Here is a 21935-nt window from a genome sequence, read left to right as displayed (position 1 = left end):
CTAAGGCTTGGTACCAAAGTTATTGACATAGATTCATGAAATAGTAGTTCAATAAAATTTTGAATGTGAGTTAACAAATGAGATGACATGGCCTTTCACCTGTGACCCATCTCGAAAGGGTTAACCTGGGTCAAGGTATGTGTGTAGGATCTGGTTTGACAGTAAGCATGGCTAAATAGGTATTGGTCAAGTGGAGAACCAATGAGGCCTGTGGACCAAGCAGTTTACAGGTACAAGGGATATGTATTTAATGGGCAATTAGAGCATGAGCACATATGAACCCCATAGATGTATTGCTTGTCCTGGGTAATTCACTCAGCCTTTAAAGGTAGTTTGTAGAGGAAAGTAATGATCACAATTAGGTGTTTACAAAGTCCTTTTATCGTATACACACTTGGTTGACCTTTTTACAAAGCCCTTTCAATGTATACATGCTTGGCCAATGTTTTGACAAGTTAAATTTCACTTTGAGACCTTATATTCTCAGTCCAGGTGTTTGATACTTAATGTCAGATTTTGGACCAAATTGGCTATCTTGCTATCAGTGAAAATTACAGTTTTTTTGTGCTGAGACCACAAAAGGGTCCATTTGTGTAGAAACACTTCAATTTTTATTTTTTGTATAGTGCATTTTAGTGATAAGAGTTTATTTTACCTAATGTTTTAATCTATTGGTTATAAATAGTATTGTATAAAATGTCAGAAAGAATTACTAGCAATTTGTAAAATAGAGGATGTGACAAGTGGGTCTGATTTTCTAATTTATGGTTCATAAACAAACAAGATTGAATAATGTAAAATTAGACTTTGCCTTAGTAGTATCTATATTATAATGAGTAATTTACATTAAATTCTGTACTTCAGAGAAGGGTAGTAAATAAAAAGAGTGGACCTAGAGAACAAAACTCTCAATTCTTGTATTAGGAGAGATTGGGGATTTTTAAAAATACATTCTTATAAAATTAGGAACTTAAAACTTGTACAAAAATTTGATTTATTAACTATGTTTTAGTTCCAAGTTTATTTGATTACATTGATAATAAAGTAGCTTAGTTAGACTTTGAATGTAACTCTGTAAAAGGTCATGACATGCACACTCTGACCTACCCTTAGTGCAGGCCTCAACAAATATTTTCAGATCTAGGAGCCAGCAAAAAACTCAGGAGCCAGGTTTGCCTAACCTAACTTCGCTACTGTTTGTCCTGGGAAATGGGAGCTACACTAGTACCTTGATTATCTGCAGTTTTTCTTTTCCCCAAATTTTGTCAAAATAATTGTGCCATTACAATTCTAGACAATAATTTACATGTTTTAGAGAAATTGTCGTTCAGATATTAATTTTGGTTGCAAAAGTTCAGGTGTTGCATAATATCTGGAGATTTAAGATGCAGGATCTGGCGTGCGTTCAAATTGTAAGATGGCTGGTTCAAGGCAAGACTTATCTTTTTTATTTTTAGACAGGAATATAAAATATTTGTAGCTTGATTAACTTTATTTGATTAGGGATTAAAAACATAGTATACTAAAATACGCAAAATACACACTAAGATTACACTAAACTTCAATTGTCATCTGCTGTTTTATGCTTTATGGCGGGCTTCTTTTAACCACAGATGCATGTTCAGGTTATGTTGAGGTGTCGACCAGTTATGCATTGTCCTCTTCCCTACAGGTAATTGGTATCTTCAGTTTGTTTTAATAAAGGATTTTTCATAATAATTCTCAAGCATACATTTGTGCTAATTTTTTACTTATTTTTCACAGGTGTTGGTAGAATGCAAATGCACTTCCATGTCTATAGCAGAAAAAGTGCCCAAATTTAGGACCTATTTATACCTATGTTAGCAATTGAATTCAACTAAGACGGGACTGGACAATCAGAAGAGGAAGTATTATAGGAGAAAAAGTGAATTGGTCATGTAACTCACAAAATTTGGAGAAAAAGAGGGTGACCGACTGACTGACCAACCGACACTTGACTTTTATGATTATGATAACTTATAATTTTTCTGATGGTATGGTTAAATGAAAGTAAAAAGATTATAATTTAAAATAAGGAACTTAGATATATTGAAATATTTTATTTAGATTAAACAGTGAGCTAACAAGTGAGATACACTAGTGTCTCGATTATCTGCTGTTTCTGTTGTTCACAATTTTTTGCTTTCCCCGGACCAGTGCGGATAATCGAGGCACTAGTGTATATTTATTTACTTTCATAGCAACGACTGCATGCTAAAGATCATAGGATATCAACAACCACTTGATAGTATAGCCTGAAATAACTGCCTTTGGTCCTATATGAGTCTAAACATGCACATAGATTGGTTGAATTGAGAGAAAGAAGCAAAATAAAGTGGCACAAAATTAGTAACATGTTTAATCTGCTATTAAAATCCTTGAAACATAGTTCGATCTAGGACTCAAAGAACACAAAAATAGTACAGAATATCCAAGAGTCCAGAATTGTTCTAGATTTGAGTTCTATCTACCACAGCCCTACACATGAATAAAATGGGAGAAAATACTAGGTGCCACAATTACATTTTTAGTCACCATGGAAACCTGATGCCTGGGTTTGTTGAGGCCTGCCTTAGTGAGAGGGTTAAAGAGTGTTTTCTTGTCTGTTTAAATTTTTTATTGTCAGGGTATTTTCAGAGTCAAAGCATTTTCTTTTTATTGCTTATTATTTCATTACATATTGTAATTTTAGTTGTATGATTTCCCGGAAGGATTTAGAGTGCATTTTAATTAGTTAATATGCTTTATTGAGATTTTTTTCTGGTTTGTTTTAATATTGTAAAGGTTTGTTTTTGACTATATTAAAAGTGATGATTTAGACAGGTTTATAGTATTGAAAAGTTTGTTTCATATGTTTTGATTTATGAAGATGTTCATTTTGTTGCATTTTATTTTTCTGCATAATGTTAAAATACTCCTCCTAAAAGGGGTAGATGATAATTGTTAAAGGGTTAATAATTGAGTTCTCTATGATAAGGGTTGTCGGTTAGTGTGTTGAAGGGCTTGTTTTTGAGATATATATAATATCTTATTAGACTTATACATTGTGTGTATTCTGTGAAAAGTGGTTATTTTTTGCATTTTTCTTTGTTGAAGGGTATTTTTATAGTAAGAGAATGTAGTTTATCCCTTTAACGATGGGTGGGTCTAACTGCGCGTGTCACAGTCTTTTAGTGAGTTATTTTCAAAATTGAATTATTCACTGTAAAGTCATCGCTGCTCAAACAAACCATAATTTTTATAGCCTTCAATTTTGTCTGGTTACAGAGCCATCAAATAGAAAATCAGACCCTTTCTGCCACACCCACCTGTCACATCCTCTCTTTCAGGATTTGTTAATAGTTCTCTGTTATGTTTAATTATGTATTATGTGAAACCAATAGAAAGCCAAATGTATTATATTACATCATTTTCTGAACAGAGAACTGTCAGTTTCTCAGTTAGTACAAGCTTTATTCCCACGGGAAAGATAATGACTAACTTGGATGAATTTGTAACAGTTTTTATCGTACAGTCAGAAAGCCAGAAAAATTGTGATAGTTAGGGGAAATTATCTGTTTTTGCATGTTATTATTCTATGTTGTTTGGTGCATAATTTAATTAAATAAAAATTATATAGTGGATTACAATCATTAGTATATAAAAAGTGTCATCGACAGGAAGAAAAAGAAGATTTGGTTAATAATTTATTTCTTGTTTTTCATGTTTCTCTTTATTTATTGTTATAAAAGTAACTAAAATGTAAAATTAAGGATCTCTTTAAGTTAGTTAAGGTTAGATTAGGTAAAATATTTAATAATAAAAAAATTTTTTCACAAGGCGAGCATGCTAGCAGCTCAAACTCAGAGTAGCTCATGGATAATGTAATTCAATAGTGTAACATGAGTTTCACATTCTCCAAGTGATTTACAACCTATAGTGGCATGAATTGTAGTAGTAGTTAGTTGTTCAAAGGGCAATAAAACAATAAAATTTATGTATAAATAGATGTGTACTGTTATAAGTTTATAGCTACTTAGGGTAATGGTAATTTAAATTTATTTTGATTTTTTTTTGTGGTTATGAGGTTGGTCAATTTGACCGACCCTGTATAGAATTAGGGTAGAAAAAATAACAGATAAAATATAAAGTTTTACTGAGAACAAACATTTGAAATGTATTTAGGAGGTTTTAGAGATTGCACAAATGATATTTGAGATTTTTGAGACAAAGAATAGTTTTTTAATCATAACATGAAAATCACTTTGCACTTCGGCTAGTAATGAAACAGACTCAATATATTTACAAACAAATCATTAGTAAAAATAATTCATTAAAAAATCTGATTTTTTATGTACAAAAGATTTGTAATGTTTACTAAAAGGTTACCAAATTTTGTGAATATATAGATACTGCATTAAAATTTATAATATAAATACTTAATGTGCAAATGTGTATACAAACTGGTGTTTTTTATATTAAGCCCATTGTGAAAGGGTTAATACAACATTTGTAAGTATATCGACAGTTGTTTAGTTGATGTCTAGAAATTATGGCCCCACCTGTGTTGTAAGCAGAATGACTAGTCATTTGGATAGAGAATATCACTGGGTAAATCTGAAGTTTTTGTGAACAAAGAACTTTGCATTTAGTCAGTCTGGAACTTTGTCTTCTTTTACATGATCAGATACAAGATATCATTGGAATAGTCTGAAGGAAGAATCAGTACAAATGGCAGTCAAATGTGTCTAAAACATGTTAGCAGGTAAACATGCTGTTTTTCTATTTCATTATGAAAATAAAAATTGAGTATTTTGTGCTTCCATATGTATCCAGTCTCGTTATTCATTTAACGTTAGTCCAGTCAGTAAGAGCTTTAGTGTTACTTCGTAAATGATATATTGATCAAATCTCCAGATATCAAGTGGGCCTATTACAGCTTTCTCAGCTGAATGTGGGAAGGTCATTTATGTGCACTATTCATTTACTTTCAACAAAGATAACATGTGAAAATGATTGTTATCTAAGGCTTATTCTTCCTTGTTCCTGTTTCTTTCTTTTGCTTTCCTATAGTGAGGCCATACTCATTTCAAGTAGTACTGAGATGTATACAAATAAGTATGGGTTGAGGGTTTATCTCTCTTGAAAACAGGTATATGGGAATGATTGCTAATATAGGTCAGGGATTGAAATATTAAATTCCTGCATTCCTAAGGAATTTAACTTTGCTTGAGAAATTTCGTCTTTTTAGTTGGCTTTCCCAATCAGGAATGCGTGGTTCATTCGTATTCCTTTGGTTATGACCAATGAAAGTGAACATATTGCGTGGGTTAAATAAAAAAAACAATTCATGAGGAAATACAACTTTACATAATGGAATATAATCTTTCTAGTAGCTTTCCCTTGAGTGAATGTAATTTTATTTCATTATTTCTATCCCTGTAGGTAATTCTAAGGTTTGTGGTATACTGCACTTTCAACCTTGGTTTCACTTGACAGTGTGGCTTCTTTAGTTTCTTACTCTTGTCTTTGTCCTCCGTGGATGTTATTTTGTTTTATCCTGCTCTGTACTCCAACAGTCAGTTGCAGTCTTTAGTATTCAATACAGAAGAGGCTGTCCAGTTAAGGCTTATATTGTATGAATAAATATTTGTCTTATTTGTAAACTGTTTGTTTGAATTTTATTTGCTGTTTACACTCAAAATCATTTTTTGCACAGTAGTTATGGAACACATTTTATTGTGGGTAACTATGTAGTGGATATCAGTGTACCTGAATATCACACTGCCAAAAACCAGTTCTTAAGTTTTCCACTCATTCCATAAGCACTAATTTACTAATTAATCCTTCGTGAAGCACCATATCAAAATTCTCTTTAAGAATCATTGCACAATATTAATGGGTGTTTAGTCACTTTAACATAAAACTCAAAGAAGATGATAAGTACAAGAAAGTACATTTCTAAAATCTTTTTCAGAATTGTTAATTAAATTTTTTCTTTCCAAATGCTTTTCTAAAACCTTCTGAAAATAAATTTTAAGACAGTGCTAATAGTAGAAGTTTAACTAATAAATGTATGTAGACTGATGGTAACTTTAATCTCATTGTTCTTTACTGGAAATATGTATAGGTGCATAGAAAAAAAACAATGCAGTTAAAATTATTATGTTACTGAGGCTTACAACAACAGAGCCTCAACTGAAACATTTTTATATCAGTCAATTTATGAGAAAGGCATGATTATAATTATTATCAATCTTAATATGATGAAATATTACACCAACTACTGATATACACACAGGGGTAAATATTCTTATGAATAGGTATTCTAAAAGTACAAGAATAATTTGAGATTTTGAAAACTGAAAGAATTTTGGGTTCAAGAAAATTAGAAAAGGGACAAAAGTTGTGAAAAAAAGTAAAAATAGTAAGAAGAAACAGAAAAATCAGGAGAAAAAAATGTGTATTGACTATGATGAAGTCATGCTCTATGGGTTTGTTGTCAACCAGTTTGACATAGTTTAAAATTCAGGATGAATTTTAGAAACCATGATTGAGGATACAAGAAAACTTGTGATTTATTTTTTGAAGAATATTCACCCCTGTCATATTAAGAATTATACACGTAATATTCTAGAAGTTTCCAAAGCTTTGATAAAACTTTCTTTCCCCAAAGTAGAATTAAAAAAATATATATATCCCTTCTATTTATAAAGAAACTAGCATAAAATATTGTGCTTTGGTGCAGCATTCAGACAGACTCTCATGATTCACAGATGCCCTAATATACTAATCAATCTTCTCTACTATCCCCACTTAACTCTATAGCTACCCCAAGGGGGAGGTCCATACCTTTGGAAAAACAACAACATTAGGATAGCTTCTCATGGTACCTGAGTATTTGTGCCAAGTTTGATCTTGCTAGCATGTGAGTGGAGGTACGAACAGTTTCAAATGTGGGGCCCCCAGTATCCCAAGAGGGGCAGTCAACCTTCTGAGGGCATCTTAGTTCCCCTTGATACACTTTTTTGGGGGGAAGCTATACCATATAGATAAGGAAACCCTCTGTTTGATCCAGAGTGTGCCTGCCAAGTTTGGTCTTGCTAGCTCCATAACTAGGAGGAGTTAGCAGGACTTACATTCATACATACAAAGCTTTCAGCTGAATTCATATAGGATTGTTCAGCTTTGGTATATAGTGTAATGAAAATTTTTTAGGACCTCGGCCATGCCCCTTTATAATAGTTTTATTTAAAATCTGATTACTTTTATTCTTGAAATTTAACTTCAAATGAAAGCTGATAGCTAGGTTTTTGTTTAAATATTTATCACTAGAATGGAAATAAAATGCAGTAATGATTATAGTTTGAATAATAATTTAAACTAGTCAGATAGTATAAAACTACTAGTCATTAGACTCCATTACTTCATTGGTTTGGCACACATAAATATAGGAGGTTGGTATTAATTAGTCTCAAAACAGCATACTAAACATCAGCATGTAAAAGTTGTGTATTGCATCAGCGTATGATGGAATTGTCGTAATGTTGAAGCCTTCCACCAAAAGGAGAGTGACCTCTATGAACAATAACCCTGTGAGCACTAGCACATGATGATAGGCTCATTTTTCTCCTTAGTGCCGCCTGTGTTCAGAAATGTTTTTTGCATGTGCGTTTTGAGTTTTTAGTTGCTTTGATTGACTTTCTTTATTTAATGCTTTCTTAATTTTATCCTTGTTACACTTTTACTCCATCTACCTGATTACAACTTTATTTTTTCTAGCCACCACATTTTTTCTTTGTGCTACTTCAAACAATGAATTCACCAAAAATGCAAAAACTTGCTCCAATGCCCAGACATTCTTCTTCAACTGAGTTAACATTCAGTAGGTATCCCTTTAGCTATCTTAGCAGAGCAAATGCGCGACATGTAACAAGTCGGGGATTTCAGTCCATGTCAAAGCCACTTTAAATATTGTGGAAATGTTTAATTTTTATAATCTTAAAGAGCTGTGATGAACCATGGTATTACTGATGTTTTTTAAACATATTTTTGTTATTATTCATCAGGTGATTGGTTCCCTTCTGTGTACTATTCTCTAGTCCATGTTCCTAATAGTTCTGTTTCATTGTCTTTGTTGGAGCCTGCCTCATCTATGATCAATTTTGGCCAACTCTTCAACCTTTCCTTCTGGCTTTTACCTCTCTGATGAGGAACAGATACCTCCTTTTCTGTTTGCCACATTCATATCAGTTATGTGGTTGTCTCTTTTGCTTGTATGCTATAATGATTCTTGGGTTGCTTTACTTCATGGACTCTCTTTTGTCCCATCTCCATGTTGATCTGTGTCCTCCTTGTCTTTGTGACTCCTTTTCTATGACCTAATATCATTGCCCTTCTATTTTTCTTGAACCACAATCATATTTGTCCCTTCTGTCTGTTTGGGGTGTTATGTTTTTCCTGTCAAGTTGTTCTTTTCTACAATCAGCTTATTTTCATCATAACTCCTCTCCTTTGATATATCTCCACCCATCACCTCCTCACTATGGCTTCTCATCATGACCTCAAGAGTTTTGATGGGGACATCCATTCTTATTTATTTGCTCCTTTGTCTTCTATTTCTTCGTCTTTTGTTTGTTTTGACTTGGGATCTTCTCAATCTGGAATCTTTCCTTTTGGGTGTTTACCTCCATTTCTCCTTGACTAAGTCTTACCTCTTTATCACTGCACCAATCTTTGGGAGTGTTCCCAATTCCTTGGAATCTTGGGCTTGGACTGCTTGCTAACAGTCTTCCTTTGATTCTCTGGTTTCCTTTCTCACTAAACCACATGTTGTTTTCTACTGTTCATTGTCCTATGGCTTATACTTGCCTTTTCCTCTCCAACATGGAAGGCTATTGAGACCATCAGCAGTATACCTCTTCCCTTGAGCTGATCCTTTGCACACCTGAAGTCTTTCTTCACTGGCAACCTTTGGGTTGTGCATTTTCTTTTTTAAGATCTGACCCTGCTTTTCCTACTCCACCTCCTCTATCTTCTCATCCTCTCACCTATTCTCTGCCCTCCGACCCTTTATGTCTTTGACATCTCCTTGGGAGTTTTCTTGATTCTCATTCAAGGTCAGACTTAAACATTTTTCTTGCTTCTTCATGCCATGGAATTCTTGGTGTAGAAAGCTCTTCACTTTCCTTCTCTTCCTGTGCAAGAGGTTCTCTATCTCTTGGTGTCTATGACTTCTCTTTACATGTGTTCCCTTTAGTGGACTGTGAATGATCTGTGACATATGTTCTGTGATCCCTTATCTGTTCTTATGCCTCTTCTTTCCACCTCTCTTTGTTGTGGTGGCTTGATTGTTACAATGTAACCCAGGTGATCCCCCTTCCTTTTCTCTACCAATACTTTCCTTTCCAGTTGGAGGAGGGGCAGTTCTTAACAACTCCAATATCTCCATGAATTGGTATCCAAAGGAGCAGTCTCTGGTTATCAATATTCTGGTAATGTCTGCAGTTATGTGGGCTTGCCAAAATCTTTGGTTGTGGTTGTTGGATCATCTCTTGATGATCTGTTCCAACATTTCTATGGTTGTTTCTTACATCAACCTCCAGAGAGGCACTTGCTTTAGGGATATATGCTTTATCTGTTTTTATTTTATGAAGGCCCATCTGTTTTGATGATTGCCGGTGATGTATTTGCTATCTTCTGTGCTCTGTCATGAGGACTGGTGGACTTGTTTCCTGATTGCTCATTTCTTCCAAAGATTTAGACTATCCTGGGAGGGTGACTGGATTCCTTCCTCCAACTCTTTCTCTTCTATTTCTTCATTTTATGATTGTTCCATTCCTGATTGTCTTTTATGTATATTAGGGTTTTCCAGTACTATCCCTCCTGGACTGACCCTTTTATAGACACTGTCATTGCCTAGTTTTTTTCATTGCTTTTTCAAGACTTATTCCCTTCCATTTTACTGATTTGGTACATTGACTCATGTGATTGGCAAAGTATTCTTTGGTTAAGTCTGACCAGATGCTTTTTAAGGTCACCTTCCATCAGATTCATCATATCCCAGCCTTTCTTGCTTCTTTTCGATGCTGACCTTTGAAAGTGGTTTTGCAGGCTGGTATGTGGTCTACACCTAACACATTCATCTTCCATAACTTCCACTATTAGATGGTTTCATGTGCCTCTGGTGTTTGTTTTTCACTCTGTTCACCATTCTCCAGTTTACCTAGAGGCTGTAGTGTGATGAGTTTGCATGTTGATTTTAGTTTCCAGTTCTGTTACTGATCTTATATGTTTTCCATGCCACTGACACATTTCCTGACAGTATCTTGTGTGTACTGATATTTCTATACATAACTGCATACAAGAGAGTTAAAAAAACAATGTCCACAACATTTTGCTCTAAACACTACATTTATTATGTCTGGTGTCACTAGATCCTGCTGAGTAGCCAGGGTTACCTCACAGGTAATACCCAAAATCTGCACTGAGTAGGGGAGTACAGAAAATGTTGAAACAATCTACCCCTTCTCAGTGTTCACTGTTGAGATGGAGTTTTCTGCAAGACTGCTTTAGCAGTGTTTTCATATATCTTTACAAAAAATAACACGTAGATAGCACCAGGTGTATCCCTGTCTTTATACCTAGCTGGTGCTTGCTGTTTTACCTCTTTGTAACCTATTGCAGTATCTCTCACTTGGGACTCAATATTAGATGATTGTTCCTAATGACTGGTCCATGCACTCTTCGGTATTCTCCTTTACACTTCTACTTCCTCCTCCACACACACATGTTCATCTAGTGGAGCATTTGAGAACCCTTATTTACTACAGGTTATACAATTACAGTATCTCCCAAGCTGTTTCTGATAGGATTGAACTTGGATTTGCCTTCATCCATCTGTTGTTATAGTGTCTATCTTATGTACGTACTTGACTAAGATGGAATGGTCTAAGGCCCTAGCCACACCACACATAACAACTGGCACTAGATTTTCCTGAATGGTCTAAGGCCCTAGTCACACCACACATAACAACTAGCACTAGATTTTCCTGAATGGTCTAAGGCCCTAGCCACGCCACACATAACAACTGGCACTAGATTTTCTTGATGTTCTTTGCTCTAGTATCTCAGTAAAAAACAAACAAAAGAATTACTCGAAGAGTATTCCCTACTTGGGAAAGATGAGGTCTCCCACCAGGAACTGCTTCATTAGGCAATTCACAGTCTTGTGGAAGTCACACCCCCCAAGGACTTTTTCTTTCTGTCACTGTTTTGTAAAGGATCTCATCTTTGTAATTGATCAACATCATCATATCCACCATCTTCAATGTAGGATCTTAATGGTGCAGAGAGTTAAGTAACATTTTCAAGGTAAACATTTTCTTACCTGAAAATGTATTTCAGGTAGATACTTACCTTTCTGCCACTTCCCACCCTTCCCTCTACGTTTGATGCATTTTGTTTGGCTTGTCAAGAAAGAGTCTGTGGTCATGTGATAGTGCTCACAGGAATTACTGCATATTGAGGTTGTGTCACCTTCCTGTTGATGGAAAGCTACAACATTATGATGATTATACTATAGGCTGCTACAATTCACGTAGATGTGTGGGGATGGGAGTTTGTTCAAGTTTGTAGGAAACTTCATGGCAGTTGCATGCAAGGTAATAGCTCTTGGTGGTAGAGACAAGTATCTATTTGAAATATATTTTCAAGTAAGGAATATGTTAACTTCATGTTTTGTAAAATTTATCAGAAAAAACTTCAATAAAGATATATTCAGTTTTTAATTTATTAAAGGGTTACAGCTTTAATAATTGAATATCACATTATTCTAATAAGACCAAAAAATGTAATTAACCTTATTGACACAGGTCATGAGTCAAAGGCCATTCATCACGTTTATTGACTCGCATTCAAAATATTATTCCACTACTATTTTATGAACTTATGTCAATAAGTTTAGATCAAACTAGATTATAATTCAAATTTTAGTATTATACAATAATTACTTTTTAATTTGAAAGTAAATATTAAAAACAAAAACACACCTAAATATCAATTTTTGTGTGTCACATGGGATGTTGAATGCAGCATTGGTTCAAATTAGATGTTTGTGATGTCCAAATACAGTTTCTAGTTACTAATATTGACAAGCTAGAATATAAACCTCCTATTTGTATATGTTCTATGTTTACGTACACCTACTTCTGTCACACGAGGATGTGAAATTTGACAAGTCTTAGCATCCTACAGCAAGCACCAAAGGAGTACATAGTTCGTAACTAGAAGAGATAATTGTTTGCTGTTCTTCTTTATTTACTGTTCTATGTTTTAATAAAAATAAGTTTTCAAACTTATTTGTAAATTGTAATAATGTATATACATATATAATGTATTATAACTGAAATGTGACTGTATTTTACAAAATGCTAGTCCACTAAAACACAGCCAAGACAGGTCACTTTGTAAAGGCCAGTTTTATATTCTTGGATACGGTAACATGAGTGACGTGCACCGTGTCATTGCAACTTCTGTAATGTTAGACAGGTATGGCTGAAAAGGTCAGTGTAATAAAAATAATAAATATGTATAAATGTATAATTTTATGAGATTTAAGCTATTAAGTGTTTTCGTGTTATGATTTGTAGTCATTCTAGAATGAAAAAAGCATAATTTATATTTATTTCCTAATTTTTTATAGTGATTACAAGGTCAGTCAAATCGACCAAACCTGTACAGAGATTTGATAGTGAAAATAACAGATAAAATATCAAATTTCTTCTGAAAAAACATTTAATAATTATTTGGAGGTTACAAATATTTTGCATGTGAAATTTTCTGATGCATAAAAATATTTTTAATCTTAAAATGAAAATTACTTTGCATGTTGGATAGTCAACATTCCAAAAGAAAAAAAAGGCATGAGAAAAACATTGCTTAAAAAATCTTATACATTAATGAAAAATTTGATATTTTATGTACAAAAGCATTTGAAGGTAACTGAAATACTGATAATGAGAAACTTTTTTTTAGAGACCACTAATGATACTAAGAAGAAACATCTCAGGCAGAAAGCCTCTGATTATATGGACAGAGCAGAACAAATGAAGAAGCTTGTCCAAAAAGAAAAAGAAGGCAAGTTTAACTAATTATGCATATCTTACAAGAATATGAACCTTTTAAAAAATTTGAATTCCCAGTTAAGTTGGCTGAACATTGATTACTGTATGTGTTATATGTTTTTGTTATATATTAATTTTCTATTGAAGTTTTAGTTCTCTAAATGAAACACATTTTGTTCAGTATAAGTTTGAGCTCTTAAGGAGATGTAAACAGGAGTGTTTTTTTTATATATGGGTTTAATATGCACAAGATTTGTTTGTTGTTTATATTATTATTTTTTATTTCAGCTGGAACCTACCATGAACAGATACATATTAACAACAATGAAAGTGGCTATAGTTATGAGAAAGTCTTTGGTCCATTTCTTGAAGACTCTGTCACGAGGATTGAAGTTGAAGATCCTTACATACGAACAATCCATCAGGTGAGGAACTAATTACTTTTATCTCAAAAAAATCTTCTAATTATTTGAAATATTCATGTACTTACAAATTAAATTGAAAGCCTTATATTATTTATGAATAATGATTTGTTGGCTTTGACATAGACAGTTGATTTATCATGTCATACAATATATTAGTATCATTAGGAAAATCAGTGACACAAGGCTTATACTTTCTGAGATAACTTGACTTTGTTTTTATTTAACCTTTTAAGTGTGGCAGTATAATGGCCACCTCTGAATTTGCATTAATAAAAATTAATAACTCATAAAAAGCACCATAACTGAAACACAGACACTTTAGATACATGGCATGATAACTACAGGATCTTCCAAGATGGTACATGACCTCCTCTCGCATAAATAGCTATTATCATTCCGTGCTGCCCTCTTTATGCAAAAATGTTATTGCATTCTACAAGTCTTGAACTCCCACATACCCCATGATCAATGGGGTTCAACTGCATCTAGCATGTAAACCATCATGCAAAAACCACTCACCAATAGGAGTATGACACCTTCTGATACATGTGACTCCCTCTATTTGATTCTGCCAAACTATCACTTCTTTTTAGGCAGATATTTTTTTAGTGTGCTTTCTTCGTGTGTTTTTCTTTAATATTTTTTCAAAGTAGATATTATTGCAATATTTTACTACAGTTTATTTCTGTGGTTTGACCCAATAACTTACCTTTGTTTGTTCTTATTTTTTTGAAATTCTTCACCATTTATGATGAATTCCAAAGTTCATGTTACCACTTCAGATGTTTTCCACCTTCTTCCAGCACAATTACACAGGCCTCAGGTCAGGGGACCTCGACTGAGGAATTTTCAGCTTTAATTCATCGGGAAATTGATTGTTGTATCAGTAACCCTTCTTCTCCCGATATTGCTCAGCTTTCTCATGATTCTATTATGATACATTACTTCCACGTATGTGACTCCCTCTGTTCAATTCTACTGAACTATCACTTCTCATTTGGCAGTGCTCATGTTAAGACATATTTTTCTTTGGGTGCTCTTCATGTGATTCACCTTCGTGACTTTAAGCGTTTAATTTCTGAAGTGGGATTTCTTCATTAATTTTTTTCTTTATATTGAAGAAATATTTTACTTTTACTTCATTTCCTAGTCTTTGTTTTTTTTCCTTTTAACACTTGCATTTTTACATCAAACACTTCTGTTTGATATATATTTCTACAATGAATTCTGAGGTTCATGTTACTACTTAGAGTATCATACCTCCTACTTTTTGACAGGTGGGGGAGACCAGTCATTGAATTTACCTGCAATTCTCTGCTGTGAGATTGATCGTTATATGGGTTGACCTCCTTTTCCTAAACTTCCTCCACTTCCTCCTAAGCAAGCTGAACCTGTTCAGGCTGATGAAGATTTTTATAGCCTTTTTCCACCACTGGATTTTGCTGTGTCTTCCTAGCCACAACTGTGGAATCAGCTAGGCCTAATACCGCATTTTTAGACATGATTTCTCAGTATGTGATGTTTTATCCATTTTCTGTGATCCCCATCCTTCTTTGTTGCATGATAGTTCTTTCTCTACATATTTAATTTTCCCACCCTCCCCAGATATTCAGGTTCATACTGAGCAATTTGCTTCACAATTGTTTGAGGGGGCCATCATGCTTCACCCTCCATGGGCTACAGACCAGTTGGCAAACAGCTTACCATCAGGCTGACTGTCCGTTTCTCAAATCTCAACAGTTGTGGTCGATTTTACCTGTGTGTGGGGGTGGTCCCTGATTTTCCTGTGCATTTAACCCATGTCCAGTTTTCACACCTTTGTTTTACCTTTACTTCCATCTATGGTATTTATCTGCTATCCATCTCCTTTCAAGGTGATCCACTGAGACCCTGAGGGTTTTTTGAGGGAAAGCCTCTCCCCTTATTATCTTTATGTTGGCTAGTTTGTCATCTTAGGCTCTCACTTTTCACACGTAGTTTCTCTGTCATTGGGATCTTCTGGGTCAAGATGTGGCTTTGTCCCAGGTTTGTTTGGCACCCCCTTATTTTGGAGATTTAGTATGGCTCCTTTTTTTTGGCAGTATGTTTTCAATCATGTACCTGAGACTTTAGAATCACGTTTGGAGTCTGTGCATCAAACTCTACCCTTTCCTCTTTGGTAGCATGTTTGTCACAGTTGGAGTCAAAACAAATATCTATATGTCTGTCCTCCCAATCGACTTCTTCATTGCGTGATTTTGGTCATCCATGCCACTCTGTGTCAAGTCCTTCTGATTGCTCCTTACTGGCCGGCTCAGTTGTGGTTTCTGCGGCTTCTTAAGCTTCAACTTACCCATCCGTTACCTCTTCCTCTGACTCTATCCCTTCTTTGTCAACTATAGTCAATGGTACTTCATCCATCACTTCCCTTCCTCCATCTTCACACCTGATTTTAATCCGGTCATTGGGGAGGTGATCTGGCTTGTCCTGACATGTAGCTTCATTTCTGGCTCATTCCATTCACCCTTTCTCCATGGAAGTTAATCAGTGTAAATGGAACTTTTTCCTACGTTGGTCAAGTGTCTTCTCCTGCTCAGTCCACAGTTCCTCGTACTGCAGATTTTCTAACTTGGCTTTTCATTTGAGGGTTTTCTGTCTCTTTGAACTTGGGTTATTGGGTGGCCTTGTCCCACTCCTTTCTTTTTTTTTTTCCCTATACCATAGGATGTTTACTTCTCCTACTCTTTCCCTGTTGATGCATTCCTTCCGGATTTGTCGTCCACTGCGGCGGGCTGTCTTTTCGGATTGGAATGTTAAAAAATCTCCTCTTTTGACCCAACATGTTGGGAATATGTTTCCTTGCAAGTCATGTTCCAGATGCTTTTGATCTTGTGGTGGGTTGTATTTCCACACCAGACACAACTTACCCCACAGAGTTGTCTCTCAATTATTAGGTTTTCCAGTGGGGTTTTCCTCAGCTGGATGCATTTTTCACTTTCCTCAATACCAAGTTACCTCTTTTTTGGTCTTTGGTTCATCATCCACATGCCCTAGCTGTCGATATGCTTAGCCAGGATTGGACCAAACAGTACCTTTATGTTTATCCTCACATCTGATTTTTTCCCGGGTGATTTTGATCATCCATGCCACTTCGTGTCAAGCCCTTCTGAATGCTCTTTAGTGGCTGATACAACCATGGTTTCCTTGTCTACTTCAGCTCCAAACTGCCTCTTTCTCTCACTCCATCCCTTCTATGTCAACCTTGGTCCCTGGTAATTCATCCTGCCCTTCCTACCTTCTGTCTTCATACCTGGCATTTATCAGGTACTTGGTGAGGATATCTGGATCGTCTCTGCAGGTCTATTCCTTTTTAGCACATTTTCATTCGCTCTTTCTCATTGGCAGTCTATCAGTGTAAATGGAACATATTTTCCATTGGTCTGGGTTTATCCCCTTCTCAATCCACTATTCCTCTTATTATAGATTTCCTCACTTGGCTGCGCCATCATATTACTTCAGTCTTTTCCATTGGTGATTATCGAGCAGCCTTATCCCACACCTTCCATTTTTCTTGGTAATTTTTAGTGTTTACCTCCCCTACCCTCTCTGTTTTGTACTGTTACTTCCTGATTCATAGACCTTCTTGTTGGGTGGTCCTTCTGGATTGGAATGTCAGTGTTGTTCTTCCCTGCTTTATTCTACCTCCATTTGAACCTTTGTCCTCCTGTTCTTCATTTCACTTATCCCTTAAGACTTATTTCCTACTGCTGTTAGCTTATGGGAGTCGTTGGTCAGATATATTTGCCATTAACATTTCACACACTGTACCATTTCGTATATGTTCTCCTTTATTTGGATCGTTCTTTCCTCTCTGAAACTTTGGTGGCTCACAAGGGCAATTCTTCCTTCTTGCTAATTTTGCTTTCTTTCATTCATATTTTTATTCCTAGTCTGTTCCATAGAGACTTCTATGTCCTGTATTTGCTCTTCATTGTTACGTTGCCCACTTGGCTTCATTCCGTGGTTCCCGTTCCCACCTTTTCATCCCCTGGCAACATTCCTCTGTTCGTGACCTTTTCTCCTTCTACTCTTACCAACTGCGTTCGGAATTTGATTCAATTGATATATTCATCCCTGTCTCTTTCTTCCCGAAATCTATTCCAGGTGTCATTGTATCAGATCCAGCACCTTACATTTTCCCTGCCGTCTCACTTCCGTTGGGCATGTGGACTACACCTCATACCTTCATCTCCCACTATCCTCATCAGGGTACAGTCTTCCACCTATTGCCATCCTTTTAACTTTGGTGAGTGTGAGACTGGGTAAATTCTCTTTTTTTTATATATATATCTTATTTTCTTTCAGTGGCATGTGTCTTTTTTCATTACGGATCCTGCTCTGTGGCGAGCATTGCTTGCCCAGGTATTTTTTCTATATCTCAAATCTGCACTTATACAGCCATGATGAAATAATAATAAATCAATATATCCTTGGCCAATAACACACACTTTTGAGATGAGGTGTTTCACAGGATTGCTAGTAGGTTTCCTTGCGATATATTTGCTTCAATAATATGCCCTTTCTGAACTGTACTAACCTATGGACTTACATGGGTGAAGCAGAAGGGGATATCTGCCCATCCCTGCTGTCCCTACGATTGAATAAATCAGGAGCGGTCTGCTTTTCAATCCACTTGCGATCCACTTATGTGTGATGGAACCAGGAGGGTGATGTTGCTCTCCAACTTCTGTGTAGTCCTATGCAGGGGATGATGATGTGCCTGTCTACAAATAAACACACTCCACCTCCACTTGATGGGTCCTGAAAGTTGATGTTGGATGCAGCTTCTGTGCAATTCTATCTGAAGGATGAGGTTGCTTATATTTTATGGATGCAACCCACTTCTGTGCAGTGGGAACCAGAGGTTGCTATTGTGCCCCAGTCTTTGTGCAGTCCTATCCAGAGGAGGATGTTGCTTTGGAGTTGATCTGTCACAATGCAGTACACACCTTAAATTGGGATCCCTCATCTTACTACTCAACTACACTCAACTAGATGTCGGTTACCAGCGTGTGGTTTTGGATTAGAGCTGGACCAATCAATATAAATCCTCATACGTGTTGCTTGTGTTACCTCTTTCTCACCCAGTATGCTTCACAATCTCCACTTCCATGTGGTGGAACCTGGAGGGTGGCATTGCACTCTGGCTTCTGGGTGATCCAATCTGTAGGATGAAGTTGACTGGGGTGACAGCTCTTCATCTTGCACTCCACCTCAGGGTGTTTTCACTCCCTGTGGCTGATATTGCACAGTGGAGTGCCAGTCTGATTGAGTTTGATGTGATCTGCCACATAGGCATATCTCTTCCTACCATCATTTGGAAATTGGTTTTCCGGATGTGTGTTGATTGTGGATTTTTACATGTGCCTGTTTCATAGATTGATTTGCACAATATATCCTTCCATTCTACTTAACTTGAGGTGAAGATCGTGTGGACCCTTCTCCTACCACAGATTGGAGGTTCTATTCCCAATACTGCTTGGTTTTGAACTGGAGTTGACTGGCCGCGTACAGTCCCTCGCACCCTAGCCACTCTACACCTTGGAGCACTTCCATTTTTGTCTTCTCCACATTCCTGTCCGTAGATCGTTCTTCTACAGTCTTTCTTCTATGGGATTGAGGTTTCGATATACCGTGATTCGGATTCTGACCCAACTGGTTATCTCTCCCTTTTTGGTTGTGTTCCTTCCACTTTCTGCCCATGTATGCGACACCTATTTCCACACTGGGCTCAGAGTATGCCTGGTACAGAAGTGGTGTGGTCTCCCACATATATTCCTCTCCCAATGGGGATCACACTTTATGGGTATTCTTTGGACGTTTTCAAAGGATACTTATTTTATATCCGTTGCATGGGCTCTCTGCCTATTCAACGTGGGATTCTAGCTATACACGTGAGAGGAGGTAACGTATTGTATCATATGTTATTTTCATATACTGAAAATATATTTTCGATAGGCACTTATCTCCCCTCACCCTTCCTTCCATTCTGAACACCAGTGCTTTTCTTTTCTGCCTAATCTTGAAGTGATATTAAGGTAGATTTGAATAGTGGGAGTGTCACGCTCCTATTGGTGGAGGGTTTTTACATGATGATTTATATGAAAGATGCAGTTGAATGATATTGATTGTGGGGTATGTGGGAGTTCAAGGCTTGTGGCATGCTAAAAAATTGCATATCGAGGGCAGCACTGAATGATAACAGCTATATGTGTGAGAGGCAATAAGTACCTATTGGAAATATATTTTCAGTATAGGAAAATAGCAACTTTTGAAATATAAATTGGATATTTTTAGTCAATTTATGATTTATAACACTATAAAAATCACTCAATAACATAACTTTTATCATGGCATTATGCATACTCTATGTAACCACTGAACTGAAAGCCAGTTTTCATACATATACTGAAGTGGTCCTGTGATGTCTTAAGCATAAAAACTAATAGAAAGGTAACATTTATCATACTTTTAGTAATTAATGCACATGTTCAAATAAGACGATACTGTCAGGATCTCTATCTCAAGTTACAAAACTTGCGAGTTCTTGTAAACAAAAAGTTAACTGGCATTACAGTTACATCAGTAACTTAAAATGAACTTGGAGGGAACGTGTTAAGCTAATTTATTATGTTTCCATGGCATACAACTAATAGAAAACCATTACTAACTTACAAAGCAAAGCTCTTTAAAGCATTGAAATGCCTCACAATGTAGGAAGAAATTTTACAAATTTACAATATAGTGTATCTACGTAAGGAAGGACGAGAGCTTTAAGACAAATATATTGCAAGAAAGAAAATAATCCTAGTTTCAGAAGGTATATTTTTGATTGTATTAGTTTCAAATGCTTGAAAATATAAAACAAAACATTCACAAAGTTGAATTTTACAGATATTGACATCACCTAATCAAAAAAGTCACTGTTTTCAAACTATTTGAGTTCAAACTAAGCAATGAAGTTTAAGGATTTGATATCATTTTGCTCACGTAAAAATGGAAGACACTGGGTTGGAAAAGGTTAAGCTATATTGAGAAAAAAAAGCTGTTACTATGCTTTAGAGAAATAAGTTTCATATTGTAGTAACATGGGCTCACTCACTATTCTTACATGTACATAGCACTTTACAGCTGTACATGAAACCTTATCTGTTTTGATATCACAAAAAAAACAGTGTATGTGATCTATGTAAGTAAATAAAAATGTTTAAGGTAGTGCATCATTGATAGAGACGTATCAGTATCTTATCAGATGTGTAACAGCTGTACAAGTGGGTGCTACAGATATATATATATATATATATTTTCATAATAATTTTAATTGGTAGTTCATATTATTTTTTCACACGTGTGTAAAAAATGTCTTTTGTTAGTGTCTTGTACAAATAATAGTTTCTAACATAGAATACTGAGAAAAATATTGGCGGGGTTGAAATATGTTATTTTGGCCATTGTAACTGTAATACTACCAAATATAGTTCTCTAATGCATTTAGCTTGTATTCATTGTTATCAAACATGATGTAGAAATGTCACACTATTAGCTATAATATTTAGCTTTTAACTTTGAAATAGCTGGTTCATGTTATGACAATAATGTAAATCTTCACAGGAGTTAACCTTCATAGGAGCTAGTATAAATTCTGATTAACTCTCTCAACACGGGCTTGGTCAGTTTGACCGACCATGTGACCTCTTTATACTCGATTAAAGTCTTTATAGATTTAATACTTCTATCTTTCAATATAGCGTGTACATATTCACAAAATTTGGCAGTCTTTCAGTTCATATTATAAGTCTTTTACATACAAAAAATCATATTTTTTAATGAAGTATTTTTAATAAAATAAAATAAAGATTTGTTCATTAATATATTGAGTATTTGTTTTGAATAGTCCATATGCAAAGTAATTTTCATGTTAAAATAAAAAATACTTTTCCTCATCTCAAATTTCCTTTGTGTAATCCCTAAAACCTCCTAAGTGCATTCAAACGTTTTTTATGAGTAAAAATCTATAGATTATCTATTATTTTCTCTACCCTATCTCAAAGCAGGATCGGTCAATTTGACCAACCTCATAAAACGAAATAAACCTTGATTACCCTTTTTTCTTTCTAGAATGACTTCAAATTGTAACATGAAACTACATTCGTTTATCCTAAGTAGCTCTAAGTTCATAACAGCATACATCTATTTATAATTAAATTCTATTGTTTCATTGCTCTTTGAACCGTGTCTAACTACTATCCGCACCATTGTAAGTTATAAATCAGCTCACGTTATGCTATCGAATTACATCACCCAAGAGCTGATCGTGTGCTTGCCTCGTGAACCATTTTAATTATAT

At 35.3% G+C, this 21935-nt stretch overlaps 1 protein-coding gene across 2 annotated transcripts in view; it reads left to right on the top strand.

Moving 5' to 3' along the window:
• Positions 1–21935, top strand: part of LOC106461517 (MIT domain-containing protein 1-like) — a 54173-nt gene that overhangs the window by 11999 nt on the left and 20239 nt on the right. For both annotated transcript variants that reach the window (XM_013921342.2, XM_022388503.1), the window contains 2 exons: positions 13036–13137; positions 13413–13549. In XM_013921342.2, the coding sequence (XP_013776796.1) occupies positions 13036–13137; positions 13413–13549 (239 nt within the window). The remainder of the gene's footprint in view (positions 1–13035; positions 13138–13412; positions 13550–21935) is intronic.

Source organism: Limulus polyphemus, unplaced genomic scaffold (genome assembly GCF_000517525.1).
Source record: "Limulus polyphemus unplaced genomic scaffold, Limulus_polyphemus-2.1.2 Scaffold976, whole genome shotgun sequence".
In the NCBI taxonomy this organism is placed as follows: Eukaryota; Metazoa; Arthropoda; class Merostomata; order Xiphosura; family Limulidae; genus Limulus; species Limulus polyphemus.
The sequence above is the reverse complement of the archived record's forward strand: the minus strand, read 5'-3'. Positions and strand labels throughout refer to the sequence as shown.